The sequence below is a fragment of the Protopterus annectens genome, chromosome 9.part0 (genome assembly GCF_019279795.1).
Source record: "Protopterus annectens isolate FY-2018-M chromosome 9.part0, PAN1.0, whole genome shotgun sequence".
NCBI classification, from domain to species: domain Eukaryota; kingdom Metazoa; phylum Chordata; order Ceratodontiformes; family Protopteridae; genus Protopterus; species Protopterus annectens.
In genome coordinates this window covers 168,358,926-168,375,978 of record NC_056743.1, presented here as the reverse complement: position 1 = coordinate 168,375,978, position 17,053 = coordinate 168,358,926, and the positions used below count along the sequence as shown (strand labels likewise).

The 17,053-nt window shown below is 42.6% G+C and overlaps 1 protein-coding gene across 3 annotated transcripts in view; it reads left to right on the top strand.

Moving 5' to 3' along the window:
* NUCB2 (nucleobindin 2) overlaps positions 1-17,053 on the top strand; it is a 736,170-nt gene that overhangs the window by 694,578 nt on the left and 24,539 nt on the right. For all 3 annotated transcript variants that reach the window (XM_044082707.1, XM_044082708.1, XM_044082709.1), the window contains exon 13: positions 6,259-6,340. In XM_044082707.1, coding sequence (XP_043938642.1) covers positions 6,259-6,340 — 82 coding nt within the window. The remainder of the gene's footprint in view (positions 1-6,258; positions 6,341-17,053) is intronic.

The window sequence follows — 17,053 nt, the reverse complement described above, 5'->3', positions numbered from 1 at the left end:
TGTGGTATCATTCTTGGTGAGGGTAAGATGCTTCTCAAGGTCAGGGTCATACCAGCCTGGGCCACATGATCAGAGAGCTCCTCTATGTCTCTCTTCATGTAATCCAGGGAGGTACGTCTCAGGTCATTCACACCAGCATGGACAATGACGGAGTCATATTTGTACTTGCTTTAGAGTGACCTGAGTGCTTGTGTTATGTGGCGGATCCTGGCACCCAACAGGCTGCTTACAGTGACCTTCTCCTTGTTCAGCCTGGTGAGAGGGACGTCAGTGTGTCTGACAATAGAGTCACCTATTACAAGTGTATTAGGTGTGTTGTTTAGCCTTAAGGGCTGTGACTGTGTGGCACACTGACTTTGTGAACTATGTGATACATGGGTATTGTTGTGGGGTAGCAGTTGCTTGGATGTCTGCTTTGGAGGTCTCTGTTGCTTGGGCAGATTTTTATTTAGAGCCTCCGAGTATGTTTTTGTGTGTTTGTGTTTGGTTTGCTGTTGCGATAGGTCTATGTGAGACTGGATTTTGTGGTGTGTGTGATTACCTTCTCCTCCAGACTGACCGTGCCAGTACTATGTTGAGAGAGCTCAGCCTCCAGTTTGGCTGTATAGTTGCATCTCTCACATATATTTGAGCTTGTTGAGAAGAGGAGAGGGTGGTCTGTGTACGTAAGGCAGTTGTAACATTGCCTCAAGATTCCCATATTCACCAGCTGGACTGGAGAGTAAACCTGAAATTGACTTTTGGACATGCCAGAATAGTATAAGGAATTACTTTATGACTTGATCAAAAAAGGACCAATAGGGAGCCAAGTACTTAAAGGGAGTATAAGAGGGTGTAGTGCTTTAGTTTATTGGTGCTTACTTATAAGACACTTATCCTAGCTACTGCTGGGTTTTAGAAGGAAAATAGAGTGCTTACTTTGCGATTTGGAACAGTTCTAAGTGAAAAAGTGAAGAGCAGCCTTTTTGGAGCTGGGAATAGTTTAAACCTGATTAAGCAGCGCTGCCAGATGCTGCGCTATGAGCAAAAACGCGCAAAAGAGGGTTTTAAGAGAGGGGGATCAAGGAGTTTGGAATTGAACCAAAATGGCCAATAAAACTACAGTTTCTAGGCAGTAACCACTCCCACAGGGGCAGGCAGGCTGTTCAGTGTTTACCACTGCCACTGATGAACACAGAGACTTCCCTTTGGCCCAAGAAAGCAATGGCCTCCAAGAAACTTAGAAACAGTTTAGAACAGCAAATCTGTAACTGAACTTTTTTTTTTAAACTGTATTTGCCTTAATATTGCTACACACTCAAGTGTACTAACATGTACTGTATTTAAAGTTTTTGTTACTGTTCTAACTGCTTTCTGGAAAAAAAAAACAAGCTTGTTTCCTGCCTTTCCTGTAACTAGTCTAGTCCAGGTACAGATTTGCTGTATCCAGAACTATTTTGTAACTTTTTGAGCCCCCAGACCTTTCTGTGTTGGAGAGAAGCCTTCTAGCTTACCAGTGGGAGTGGTAAGCACTAGGTAGCCTATCTGCCACAAAAGGAGTGGTTTCTGGTCCAGAAATTGTAGGTTATTGGCCATTTGGGCATTTTTTCCATCCCTTTCAACTTTCTGGTTTAAAAGCCCGTGTTTGCTGACCGTGCAGCAGCGCTCAGCTGAGGTAAACTACTACTGGTGCCAGAAAGTCTATTCTTCAGTTTTCCCCTTAGAACGTGCTTGTTTTTGTACTACTTGCAATTCAGTTTGCTTAATCGGCTAGCACTCTTAACAGTAGCATTTATTGTAACACACTTGGGTGTTGTCAGCACTAGCTGTTCCTATGCAGTAACAGCACCAGTACTTATTAGTTATGACCACCCCTCCTGGTATGAGTGTAGGGCAATTTCCTGTGCTTTCTCCTGCTAACCTGGTGCAACTGGACATTCTGAGACAGTGTGGCAACTGTCTGATGTACACAGACAACCCTCTCCTCTTACCTCCCTACCTGTGAGAGATGCACTTATATCACCAAACTGGAAGCAGTGCACGCTCCAACCAAGACCAGACTAGCTGGTTAAGAGGAGAAGGTCAACACCTGCGACTCACTGCATAAAACACACAGCCCCCCAAAACACCAACCATCGCAACCCACACATAAAACACAAACCATACACCCACCTTCACAGAGGCTCTCAATAAAAATCTACCCAAACAACAGAGACCCCCCCCCCCGAGACAGAAACACACTCTACTACCACAACACAACACCAACCCCAGAACACATAGCTGTCCACCACAGTGTGCCCCTCAACTCAAGCCCTTAAGGCAAAACACTTTGCCCAATGTACTAATCATAGGAGACTCAGTTATGAGGCACACTGATGTTCCACTAACTAGGTTGAACAAGAAGAAGGTGACAGTCAGTTGTCTAACAGGTGCCAGGATCCGCCACATAACACATGCATTCAGGTCACTCCACAAGTACAAATATGACTGTCATTGTCCATGTAGGTGTGAATGACCCAAGACATACCTCCTTGGACTACATGAAAAGAGATGTGAAGGAACTCTTGGATTATGTGGCCCAGGCAGATATGGCCCTATCCCTGAGCAGTATTCTACTGTTACCCAGAATGGTACCACAGTATGAGCGGAAAATGATTGATTTCAACAATTGGCTAAGTTTCTGGTGTCATTCTAAGGGGATCCAGTATGTCTTCCTAGGATGACATGATCAACAGACCACGATGCTTTGCCAGAGATGGCCTAATCTGTCAGCACTGGGATTCTGGGTACTGGCTAAGGCTCTTGCCAGCCCTATAGTGCCTTTTTTAGGCAGTGTTCCAAAGACCAGAATTCCACTGTAACAGCTACAAACAAATGCAATCTGAGTCATGCTGCTCAGTGCTAGAAGTCTAAATCTCCTAAAAATGGAAAATATCAACATATGTGCTGTAACGGAGACCTGGTTTAAAGAGGCAGAAAGCACCCCTGCACTGCCAGGCTACAACTCATTCCATACTTTTCGGCCCCAGAATACGACTGGAAGCTCCAAAGGCAGTGGTGTTTCCATGTTCTTAAAGGATACGCACACCTTTAGACTGATAGCCCAGCACAATGAATCCGAGATACTTCAAGTACAACTAACACTGGATAAGATGGCAATACAATTCATAGCCTGCTACAGAACCACAAACATGCCCCTAGACTCCCACTCCAAGTTCCTATACACCCTGGAATCTATCATGGTCCAACCCAATATTCTCATACTGAGTGACATCAACTACCCTTCCATCAACTGGGCAAACTATTCAAGTACCAATGTACAGGCCCAACGCTTTCTGGAATTTATCAATTCCAATGCCCTGGACCAGCTCGTTCTGACCCCCACTAGAGGAAGCAACATCCTCGACCTGGTTATCACCTACATGGGAGACCGTTGCTCCACACCTATAGTCGATTCTTCCCTCATTAAATCTGACCACAAACTGATCACCATGGAAGTCTCCATCTCACCTACACCCCCACTAAGGTGACCACCCTGAAAAACTTCTCTAAAGCTGACTTTGGGCTCTTAAAAACAGAGGTAGCTAACTTCTTGGCACCCATGCCAATGGAAAATAGCTGCATGATTGCCGAATCATACACCAATATACTGTACGAGCATGTACACAAAGGCATAGACTTTGCCATACCAAATAGAACTAAGATGCTCTCCTCCAAAAAAGGAAGCCAATCTGGTGGTCCCCAGCCATCAATAAACTGTACAACTGAAGGAAGAAACTGCTGCAGATAAAAATGAGGTCACAAGACTGGAAAACCTCCCTTATCAGTCTTAACAAAAAGCTGAGATCCCTTATCAAATCCTCTAAAGCCAGCTATGAAGGCAGAATTGTGGCTGACAAGCATTCTATAGCTATATCAAAAACCTCAAAGGCAATACCCTGATTTGCTCTGAATTATTGCACAATGGCACCTTTTATTCTGAGCCAACAGATATAGCCAACATACTGGCCGACAAATTCAGTGCCAACTTTACCCCCCCAAGGGCCCTATCACAATACCAGAAGAAATCCTGGTACCCACCATTTCTGCGGCACAGGTAAAAACTGCATTGTCCAAAGCCAACAGCATCCATGGGACCTGATAATATCCCTGGCTGCATCCTACATGAGCTTCAAAATGAACTGGCACATCTGTGTGCCCTGTTCAATCACAGTCTTACCTCAGGCTATGTCGCTAAAGAATGGTGCACTGCTACAGTCATCCCACTCCATAAAATGGGAGCAACTACAGACCCTGGGAACTATTGCCCCATTAGACTGACAAATCTGGTATGCAAAGCTATGGAGCGCATCATCATAGACCTGCTTAAAAAAAGACATAAGCAATCTCCAAACTCTTGACCCCACACCATTTGCGTTTGTCAAGGGGAGATCCTGCCTGCAGAAACCTGGTTGACTTCTTCGAGGCAGTCACCAAGGCTGTGGATGAGGGTAAGGTAGGTGCATACAGCCTACCTCGACCTGGCTAAGGCCTTTAATACCATTCCCCACTCCGGTATCATTGATAAACTCACCAAACTAAGCATCAAGCCTTACATCACTAGGCGGGTTGCAAATTGGCTCACAGACATGACCCACAGAATGAAAGCTGCAGATTCCAAGTTAGACTATCAACCAGTCATGAGTGGAGTACCACAGGTCACAGTCCTGGGCCCTCTCCTGTTTGGCATCTACTTCTCAGACATCCAGGCCAACACAGAAGGACTTTGGCTGACCAAGTTCCCTGATGACTGCAAGCTAGGAGTCATTATCAACTCCCCAAGTGATGCAGACATCCTACAAAAGGACCTCTCTGAGACCAATGAATGGTGTTGGAACTATGACCTGAAGCTTAATGCCAAAAAATGCATGATCATTCCCTTTGGAAAAAACTCAATTCTCATGAATTACCACATTGATGGGAGCCCACTGAACACTGAAGGGGCCATAAGAGATCTGAGCACCGAGGTTGATAGCCACCTCACCTTCGACCACCACATTGCTCCTGTGGTCAGAAAGACCTTCTATGTGGCACATCGGTTTCGCATCCAGGAAGAAAGAGGTCATCATCCCTCTCTACTCATCCTTCATTAGACCAATTATCGACTATAACACCCCATTTGACATGTACCTGACCAGACACCTACAACAGCTGGAGAGGCCACAAAAGTACCTCACAAAAAGGATCCTAGGCCTTGAACACATGTCCTGCATGGACAGACTCAAGAAACTTCAGCTGTTCTCAGTCTCTTATCTACTTAGACGTGATCTCTGCTTGACTTACAAAGCCATGTCCAGCCCAGCTCTACTTGAAATACTTCACCTAAAGAAATCCCAATCCCCCGCGCCACACACTCCAGAGATCATAACCTCATTACCACAATTAACAGAACATGCTGGAGAGACAGGTACATCTCCCAAAGACTGCCCATACTGTGGAATAAGCTGCTCATTCATGTCAAGCAGAGCACTTCGCTAGCCCTCTTCAAGAGAAATCTTGACAAGTGGATAGGTAACAGAAAGTTCACTCCAGGGATCATTTCAGTTGCCTATTGGATAGGGGCACTGTGAACTAATATCGGGTGACACGGTGCCTGGGCAATGTTTTTGGGTTAGGCTTGTAAAGGCTCCAGGGACATTAGCCTACTACAAACCTATGAACCTATAAGTAGGTTATATCATATTTTACTGGTACAGCACAGTAGCTTTTCAAAGTTTAACATTTGTTTGTATTAAAAAGCAGCATTTTGTTGTAGTAAATATGGAAAACAATGGTGTGCAGTTTTTGTGGTTTAGTAAGCATTTAGAACACACTGTTGTCTCTAAATGTGCCATGATTTTATAATCTTTCTTGAGGATAGTTCAGCTGTGTAATCATATGCACCACCAGCACAGTGTTAGAATTACCTTGAGGTTTTATATTCATGGGGAAGTTGGTTAACACCAGTCTCTAAGTAAAATAATTAGTTTACTGTGAGGCTAATAGTTTGTAATTTTAAATGTCCTTTACCATTCTTAGTATGTCAGTAGTTTGTGTAATTCAGTTAAAACTAAAGTTCTTAATGCATTTGAGACTTGTTTATTGTCTGTGTTGATTTTGTTAAACTATTTCAGTTTGGCTTAATTTCCTGCTTGGTTCCTTCTTTTGCAGTGGTAGGTAGGAAGAGAATCCATGTTTCACAGTACTGTTTAAAAATGCTCTCTTTGCTCATTGTTTTTTTTTGTTGTTTCTTTCCTTCAGGTAGTGGAGCAGATGGAAATGAAGAAAACACAGCAGGTTCTGCCTCCAGGAGGGCCTAATGGAGAACTTCAGTTTCATCCACGTATGTCAAACAGAAAATAAATATTTTCTAATGAAAAATATTGGCTTAATCTGTCAATGCTGCATTTCTTGAGAAAACATGTTGCTGCAAGATATGGAACAATTTCAAGGTCTACCTACCTCGTGTCTCGAATTTGTACTGAAAGTGAATATTTAGAAATAGTTCTTTTGATTTCCCAAGTAAAATTTTTGTAGTAACAATTCACTGTTTCTACATGTTTGTACGTAGCTTAGGTTTCACATTACCAATAGCAGTGTTTGTAGTGTATTACACGAATAATCAACATATTTAATATACAAGTAACAGATGAAAGTTTGTCAGAATCCTCAGAAAGTAGTACGGACACTGTGGATGAGCATCTAGCTTCTATGAGGAGTTTATTCACTAAGACCTTGCCATGTTTTTATTTTCTTGGAAAAAAAATCCAAATTTCTGTCTTTACTGATTATTTATGCTCTAATCAGCCTCTTACTAAAACTTATTTTAGTAACTGCAGTTATAAGTCCTTGTCAGTACATCTGTGGAGCTCTTTTACTTTTTCTTCTGTTCTTGGGTGCTGCTTCATACCCAGAGGATCTCTGGTGAATCGTCTAACTGTTCTTCTTGATCCTCTGATAGATATGTTGTAATAAACACATGTACATGATCCTTTCTGTCAAATTATACATATGTAAATCAACTAACACTTCATTCTTGTGATGCTTTGTATATGCATTGCAAAGGGTTATGGTCTGTTTAAATCTAACTTATTTTAACATACACTTTTGCTGTAATTTTTTTCTGTGTTGGCATATCTGTTTTGCACATCTGTTAATCATAGGCTGGTGAACTACTGTCTTGAAGATTGTAGCTCCTATAGTCTGACAGGAATTTGCGTACACCATAACTGACATATTCACATCCTAGTGCTATAATCCTGGTGTATATCTGTAACTAGTTTGCTGAACATTTCAAATCGTTCCTATCCAGAACTCCAATCCCAGGCTAGATCCTGATCTGACAGTTTTCTGACAGACTTGAGTATCAGATATGTTTTAGGTTCTTGCATTAATAGGTTCTTACTCAGCTTAAGGCTTGATAGACAGTTGAGTAGCCTAAATACAACACCCACTGGTGGACACAAAGATTGCAAGACCGTGTCATTCCAAAAACTTCTGTGATGCCTGCTGGTGTCCTGTCTTTAATTTGCATAACAGCTCTGACTTTCTCTTTGTCAAGTTTCAGGCCCTCTGATGTTAGAATATGACCCGTGTATTTAAGACTTGTCACTATTATTTTGCATTTGCTTACATTTAATTTGAAGTCATACTATCTTGATTTCACACTTTCCTATTTCAAGTCTTCATCAGCACCAACACACAGGGGTGTAGCCAGAGATTTACATTTTGTACTCAAACCTAATGTTGCTGCCCCCCCACTACCCACTTGTCATTTTAAAAATGTACTCAGCCCTCAATATGCTAGCCCCAGATACATGAGAAGAAACATGTTATTTTCAAGTGTTACAATTTATAACCACCTTCCTGTCACCCTTGGTGTACCCAAGGTTCTGTATTGGACTCTCTTCTATTCTCAGTTTTTATTAACAATCTAAATCTAAACATCCCTCAAGCTACTTGCATACAATATGCAGACAACTCCACATTAATATGCTTCGTTTCTGGACCATCTGAACTGCAGTCCCTTACCAAAAATGTTTTTGAATTAGTGGAAAAATGATTCTTACAGCACTGTCTCCTCCTTAATCCCAAGAAGACTAAATTATTGCTCTTTACTCCCACACAGAAGTCCACCCCAATTGACTTCATAATCAAATCTAATAATGGCACAGTCATATCTCCTGACACTACCACCAAACTCTTAGGAGTAACAGTAGACCACAACCTCAACTATGATACTCATATCAGCACCACAATAAAATCAGTTAACAGAAAACTAGGCTCCCTCTATAAGATTAAACCCTTCCTTACTCCCTGAGCTAGAACTACAATTGCCCACACCCGCCTCATTTCAACTCTCCTCTATGCCTCTCCTATATACACTAATCTATCAAAAACAACTTCAACAAGCTGACAACCTCCTACAATAACATTGCCAGATTTGCAACTGGCTCCCCCTTATAGAACCCACCACTGCCTAAACCTGAAACAACTGGGTTGGCTTGAGCTGCAAAATCAAATTCAATTCCACCAACTTATTACCCATAAGACCGTATATCATCCAAACAATACACCAATTCTCATGAGTCTAATCACCCCATATAAAAATCTTACTAACCTACGCTCAGCAAATGAACTAGTTGTATCTAGACAAAAACCCAATAATAAAGCAGGAGACTCCCTTTTGTCTAACACTGTGGGTAAAATCTGGAACCTACTTCCCAGTGAACTCACATCTCTTTCTTCAACTCCACTATTTAAAAAAAAACTCAAAATATACCTTTCAACCCACTGGCTATGTCCTTGTACGAACTGTGACTAAGATTCCTCATCATGTTTTCCTCTTAATCTTATCAACTAGCTAGTTTCACACTGTACAAAACCCACTCCTCTATGATACTATTACATGTTAGGATGATCATACCCAACAAGGGTCTTAGGAATAGGGTTGCCACCTTTTCAAATGGCCAAAGTGGGACATTTTCGGGACACACATCAGATTTTACAGGCCGACACATACCCACAGTCAGTACAAAGGATAGAACTTTACTTTTTTGCCTAAATAAAAGCTTATTTTTGTAGCAGTTTAGTTGCTTATTCTGTTTCTTGTAACATTTAGGTATTTTAGATGCAGAAATAACTATTTTATGCAACTATTACATAAAATATGGGGCATAATTATGTCCTACAGTCTCAGGACATTTGCCATTTTTAATATATTTTGTCAAGACACAACTGTTCAAAGAGGGACTGTCCCTCACAAAGTGGAACAGGTGGTAACCCTACTTAGGAATGTCTCACTGCCTTAGAGATGACTCACTACTTTTTAAGTAATGTGTAACTTCCTTGTAAATAATTACGTGTTGTTCTCTGACATACACACCCTTGATGTGGAACGTCTCACACCCTTCTAAATACTTTATTCTTCTATGATTGCTAGGTAAAAAAAAAAAAAAAAACGTCATTTGTTATCTATCATGATTTACTATGTTACCATGTAAATAGCTATTTTTTGGCTGGTAATTGAATTATATCTATTGTTGCTATTATTTGCTTTGTTTTTCTTTATGGAGCTTTTCTCCTCGGGCCTCTACTGAAAATGGACATATATCCAGTTAGACTAGCCCAGTCAACAAATGTAAAATAAATAAAATAAAATATATCCATAAAAAGATAGTTTTATAGGTGTATTCCTTTTGCACAAGAATTCTTTGTGTACCGCTATACTGTGAATATTCATTTACACAGTTCTAAACATTCTGTGCTTTTTGAGTGTTGACATTTGCAAGAGATGCTCAGAAAATAATTTACTTGTTTCAGTACACTGAGTATGCCTAGCTAAACCCTTGCCAACACACAACTAATTTTATTTATTTTCCTTTGAGTAGTCCAGGACAGTGATCCCTGATATATTTTTAGCACACACAGTACATGAGACTTCAATTTCAGTTACAAGTTATATTTGTGCACCTCTTTGTTGGTATCCATTAATTCTATCACATTTTCACCTTACTTAGTATTTTTGCTGTTTTATTTGACTTAAATTTCATCTTATAGCCAGCCATCTCCTTGGTTAATTCTTTTAACGGAGTACAATTAATTTCATTTGATCTGCATACATTCACCCTTAATGATAAGGTCAAACCTCTTAACACCCTGACCCTTGTTTGATCAGTGTCTATACCACAAACTATTCTCTTTCTAATGAATCATGCAGCATGACAGATTCCTAGGTTTTGGCTGGATTCCTCAGCTTAGTAAGATTAATAATCTTTAGATAATGGGTAGAATGTGCAATGATACTCTTTTGTTGAATGAATGTTCTCCAACAGTGCATTAATGTAAAGATCTGAAGTAGTTTACTTCATTTGGTCTTCAACACGTGGGTTACAGATCCATACCAGATCAGACACAGCCGCATCACCAGCATCTGATCCAAGCTCTCAGCTCCTCCTCTTACCCATAATGCCCCATGTCTCCTTCCTCCCTTCAGATTTCATTTGCTGCTGGAAAGCTAGCATCATGGAGTGGTTTCTCAGCTAATCGTTGATTGTTGTAAGTGGCTTTTTGGGTGCTTTTTGCTCTGTTCATCTATTTTTCTCTCTTACTGTTCTTTCCCTCCCCGCGCAGTTGTGTAAAAAAAAAAAATTTATCTTCTTTCTAACTTTATCCTTTAGTGAATATCCTGTGTGTGTGTGTTTTTCTGGGCCTGCTTAGTGTAGTGTGTTTGGGAGTGGCCCACCTACAAACCTCCTGTACTATCTGTGCTGGGTTTAATCACAGGGTGCTCAAGGACAGGAGGGATGAACTTATCTTAAAGGGCCTGCTTCCCTCTTCGGGGGTGGTAGCTGCTGCAATGTCTCCTACCTCTGCTGCAGCATCTGTTCTTCCTCTTCCCTGGCCTCTGGGACTCAAACTCCCGCCAAGAGGTCCGGGGAGAAGCCTAAGAAGGATAGGCCAAAGAAGCGGTCCCCCGACCGGCCTGCTGCTGAAGACTTGGCCTATTTCTAGGCCTGGATCTCCCTGGCTCCTTTCTCAGAGGTTTTCCCCAGAGCTGGAGGAGTCAAGGATCCAGTCACCTGTACAGGTGTTCCCTCACCAGCACTCCAGATCAGTGTCTGTGGCATTGTCCTCCCGCTCCACCTGGAGCTTAAGTGAAGCTGAGATGGATAAGATGATGCAGAGGTTTATCCGCACCCAGATTCAGATGGGGGTCTTGCCTGCCCCCTCTCCCTCTGGAGGGGGAGCTCACAACCTTTCTTTATGCTGATCACTCCTTCTCCAATTGAGCCTTCTGTTTGAGCCCCTGGATCCGAGGACCCTCAGGGTCAAGAGGTTGGCGCCGACCGCACCTTGTACCTCTATGCCAGCCATTGCCTTGAGTGTGTCAGATCCGGTCAATTCGGATCCGAGCTTTTGGAGACGTAGCTTTGGGGTTGGATCCGAGGGGGTGCTGTTGACTCCCAAGTGTGTCAGAGCGCTGTGTCCCCTTCGGTATCTCGGCTCCTGGAGTCTCGGCTCTGACTCCCTTGTTGGGTTAGAGGGGATATATCGTACACCACGGTGAGACCTTACTTAAGTGCTTCAGGCTTTAGTCTCGCCCCCTTTTGAACCTGCAGCTTCAGTGGATTTGCAGTATTTATCTTTGAAGACAGCTTTCTTAGTTGCCATTACCTCTGCCAGGAGAGTGTCATAACTCCAGGCTCTGTCTATTAAGGTTCTTTACATGATCTTTCACAAGGATAGAGTATCTTTGTATACCAGTCCCTCCTCTCTTCTGAAGGTGGCATTAGAAGCAAATATCAAACAATCAATCTCCCAATCTTCTTTCCAGAATTCCAAAACAAAGGAGAATATAAGTTACACTTGCTAGATGTGCATAGACAATTATGATTCTATTTGCACAGAACAAAAGCCTTTCGAAAATCTGAACAGTTTGTTTATTACTCAAGACCCTTCCTAGGCAAACCAATATCTAAGGTTACAGTTGCTCGGTGGATCACACAATGCATTTTTCGGACATACCCGCCGGGTCAAGTAAAAGCTCGTTCTACCAGATCCATGGCTACTTCAGCGACCTTCTGTTCTAGGGTATCACTGGATGATATTTGTTCAAAGGTAGGTACTAGGCTATTGGCCCTAGGGCCTATACAAGCCTAGCCAAAAGGTATCCTGGCTTTCGCCACCCAAGAAAATTATTTTCCTGTGTCACTATCGAGCAAAGCCACAGAAGTGATCCCCAGGGTGAATTTCCTATCTCCCATCCAATCATCAAGATTTTTTCCTGAAGAATGCTAATGAGGTGCTTTGTTTGATATAGATAGGTAGTTTGTTCCAGAGTATGGGAAGTCTCTGGGACAGGAATCTATCTCTCCAGCATGTTTTGTTTATTGTGGTGACAAGATTTAGGTCTCTAGAGCGTGTAGCTTGGAGGGATTGGGATTTCTTTAAGTGGAGAATGTCCAAAAGCTCTGGATTTGACATAGCTTTGTGTGTTAGGCAGAGATCGCCTCTGAGTAGGCGATATGCGATGGAGTAAAGCTGCCGTTTTTTGAGACAGTCTGCGTACGGCATCTGTTTGAGGCCTGTAATCCTCTTTGTGAGGTATTTCTGCGGCCTTTCCAGTTGTTGTAGATGTCTTGTGAGGTACATACCAAAAGGGGCATTGTACTCTATAATGGGTCTAATGAGCGACGAGTAGAGGGTGAACAATGACCTCTTTTTTCCTGAATGAGAAACCTTTTGTGATGAGGTGTGCCACATAGAAGGATTTCCTGACTACTGTGGTGATGTGATTATCATAGGAGAGACTACTGTCCACCTGTGTCCCAAGGTCTCTTGTCACTCTTTCGTTGTGAAGTAGACTACCACCTATGTGGTAGTTCATGGGTACAGATGTTTTACCAAAAGGGATGACAGTGCACATTTTGGTATTGAACTTGAGGCCATGGCTTTGACACCAGGCATCTGTCTCAGCGAGGCCATTTTGTAGGATGTCCACATCTTTTGGAGTTTTGATTATGGCTCCTAGTTTGCAGTCATCTGTGAACTTCGTTAGCCAAAGACCTTCTGTGTTAGCCTGTACTTCAGAGAAGTAGATACCAAACTGGAGAGGACCCAGGACTGAACCCTGTGGTACTCCACTTGTCACTGGTCTGAAGTCAGATTTGGAGTCTGCTGCTTTCACAGTCTGGGTTCTGTCAGTGAGCCAGTTGGCAACCCATCTTGTGACAGATGGATTTATACCTAATTTAGTGAGTTTATCTATAATTCCAGAGTGGGAGATGATATTAAAAGCCTTGGCGAGATCTAGATAGGCTGTGTGAACCACCTTACCCTCATCTATGGCTTTGGTGACTGCTTCAAAGAAGTGTGTCAGGTTTAGGAGACATGATCTGTCTTTAACAAACCCGAACTGGGTGGGGTCCAGAGTTTAGAGATTACCAATGTCATTGTTTATAAGTTCCATGATATGTTCCATAGCCTTGCAGAAAAGGCTCATCAGGCTAATGGGGCGGTAGTTTCTAGGGTCCGTGGTGGCTACCCCTTTGTGGAGTGGGATAACCATCACTGTGCACCATTCAGTGGGCACATAGCCTGAGGTGAGGCTGTGATTGAACATGGTATTTACGTGGGGTGCCAATTCATTCTGTAGTTCATGTAGAACACAGCCTGGGATTGTTATCAGGTCCCATGGATGCTGTGATCTTGGCATTGTAGAGTTTTTTTTTTTTTACCTGTGCAGCCGTGATTACAGGAACTTTGCATTCTTCCGGTATAGAGAAGGGGATGAGAGGGGGGTAAAGTTAGCACTGAACCTATCTGCCAGGATGTTGGTAATATCAGTTGGTTCTGTATATTTAGTGCCATTGTGCTGTAACTCAGAGCAGGTCTGAGTGTTGCCATTGAGATACTTGACATAGCTATAGAATGCTTTGTGGCTGTCTTTAGAGTCAGTGGCAATTTTGTTTTCATAACTAGCTTTGGAGGATTTTATGAGGGATCTCAGCTTCTTACTGAGGCTGACCAGGATTCCTCCAATCATGGGATTTTACTCTTTTTTTGCAATGGTTTCTTTATTCTGTTGTAGAGTTTGTTTATGACAGGGACCACCAGATTGGCTTCCATTTTTTGGAGGATAGCATCTTGGCTCTGTTAGGGATTGCACGATCCATGCACTCGTGCAAGTGCTTATAAAAGTGCATTTGTGTAGGATTCAGCAGTCATACCTCTGTTGTCAGTCAGCATGGATGTGAAGTTTACCACTTCTGTCTTAAGAAGCGTGAAGTTGGCTTTGGAGAAATTTTTTACGGTGGTTTCCTTAATGGGGGGCGGGGGAGGGATATGGATGTCTAGGGTGATTCGCTTGTGGTCGGATCTGACCGACGAGGAATTGACTTCTGGTGTGGAGCACTGGTTGCCCATGTTGGTAATAACCAGGTCTTGGATATTGCTGCCCCTGATGGGGGTGTGGATAAATTGATCCAAGGCATTGGAATTTATGAATTCCAGAAAACGTTGAGCACAAGAGTTGGTACATGAGTAGTTTTCCCAGTTAATGGTGGGGTAGTTGAAATCACCCATTATTAGGGTGTTAGGTTGTACCCTAATATTTTCCAGTGTATCATGAAATGAGGAGTGGGAATCCTGGGGTATGGTGGGGGATCTGTAGCAAGCTACAATTTGGATTGTGGTCTTGCCCAGAGTTAGTTGCACTTAGATAATCTCTGATGCATTATGCTGAGCAACTAGCCTGGAGGTGTGGATATCCTTAATGAATATGGACACGCCTCCGCCTTTAGTATTTCAGTCCAGGTTAGGTGGCCGAAAGGTGTGGTATGAATTATAGCCTGGTAATGCAGGGGTACTCTCTGGAGCCTTGAACCAGGTCTCTGTCACTGCATAGATGTTGATGTTCTCCATTTTAAGGAGTGCCTCGAGTGAGTGCATTTTGAGGATTAGACTGCTAGCATTGAGTAGCAATACCCTCAGATTTTGCTTGCTTGTACCTGTTACGGTGGTGAATTTGTCATTTGAACCTTGCCTAAAAAAGGCACTTTAGGGGTGGCTAGTGGCCTTAGCCAGTATCTGGAATCCCAGGGGCGACAGGTGCTGGCCATCTCTGGCAAAGCAGCGTGGTTTGTCGATCATGTCATCCCAGTCAGACAGATACTGGATCCCCTTAGAGTGACACCAGAAGCTTAGCCAATTGTTGAAGTCAATCATTTTGTCCTTGTATTTGTATCATTCTGAGTGATGGCAGGATGCTACTCAGGGCTAGGGTCATACCTGCCTGGGCTACAAGATCAGACAACTCCTCCATGTCCCTTTTCATTTAATCCAGGGAGGTACATCTCAGGTCACTCACACCAACATGGACAATGACAGAGTCATATTTATACTTGTTGTGGAGTGACCTGCGTGCATGCATTATGTGGCGGATCCTGGTACCCGACAGGCAGCTGACAGTAACTTTCTCCTTGTTTAGCCTGGTGAGTGAAACATTAGTGTGCCTGACTATAGAGTCACCTATGCCTAGAGTGTTGGGTATGTTGTTATGCCTTATGGGCTGTGGTTGAGTGGCACACTGAGTTTTTGGGCTATGTGTCATTTGGGTTGTGTTGGGGGTGGAGGTTGCTTGTGTTTCTGCTTTGGAGGTCCCTGTTGCTTCGGCAGGTTTTTACTGAGAGCCTCCGCGAATGTAGGTGTGTGTTTTGTGTTTCTATTTGTGTGTTTTGGTGGTATAGGTTTTGAGGGACTATGTGATGAGTGTGGTGTAGTGCAAGTGTTTACCTTCTCCTCTTGACTGTCTAGTCCAGTCTTGGGTGAAGAGAGATTTGCTTCCAATTTGGCTATATGAGTGCATCTCTTACATGTTGTAGTGTTGGGTGGTAGGAGGACAGCATTGTCTATGTACATGCGGCAATTGCTGCATTGCCCCAAGATGCCCAGATTCATCAGGTAGACAGGAGAAAACACAGGGAACTGACCCTTAGACATGCCTGGACAGGTGCCTATTTGTTAAGTATTAGAAAGTGTTTTTTCTCTAGACAAGTGAGGAAAGTTGAGTGCTGTAGTAATTTGTAGCTTATTTAGTGCTTACAACGAGTTCTGAACAAGTGCTGAGCTCAAAAAAACAGACTTGAGTGCTGAAACTAAAGAACTGGCTAGTTCTAAGAAAGAAAATTAAAGTAGAAGGCTTCCCTCCAACACAGAAAGGCTTGGGGGCTCAGAAGCCCACAAACAGTCCTGGACACAGCAAATCTGTATCCAGACTAGACTACCCACAGGAAATGCAGGAAACAAGCATAGAATTTTTTTTTTTTTTTAAGTGGAAAGATAGAAAGGAGGAGCAGAACTAAGTGGATTGGCCTTCTCAAATGTTCTTCCTGTATTATGTAGAATGATGTAATAAGACTAGACTGGGAGGAGTGTCCCAGATCAAATTTACAGTAGAGGCGGACAACTGCAAAGCCACCAACTATAACAACAGCATACAAATAGGGAGGGAGAGTGGGAAACAAACTGCAGAAATGTTTCTCACAGCAGAAAAACAGCAGCGAGCCTTTAAATGAAAGTTTTAAACAGATAAAGGAGCTTCTAGAGAAAGCTTTTAACTGCAAACGAGTTATGACACTCTCCTTGGCAGGAGATCAGAATCAAACAACCCAAACAGATGCTTAATAAAAGTGGACGATTTCCAGTTAATACCTCACACACAGTGAAACTAGCTTGAAAAGTATGCAGCAGATAAAGTGCTATAAATAACTTGAAAAAATAAGCAAAAAAACAGGATACTTAATGTTATATGTTATAGATCCGAGTTTGCTCAGTGTCCTTCCTTCGATTAGCTCAGTGTGAAATGGCAGAAACACTCACAAACTTAACTTCTTAGGTAACAAAGTTGCAACCTGAGACAACTGTAAAAAAAAGCTCAAAAGAACCAATGAGATGCTTACTCTAAGCTGTAGTCCAGGTGACCCGTCAGTCAGTGACCATAAACAATCCCCTCTCACTGAAATGCCTAGTGGCTTTGGCTAAACCAAGATTTCCT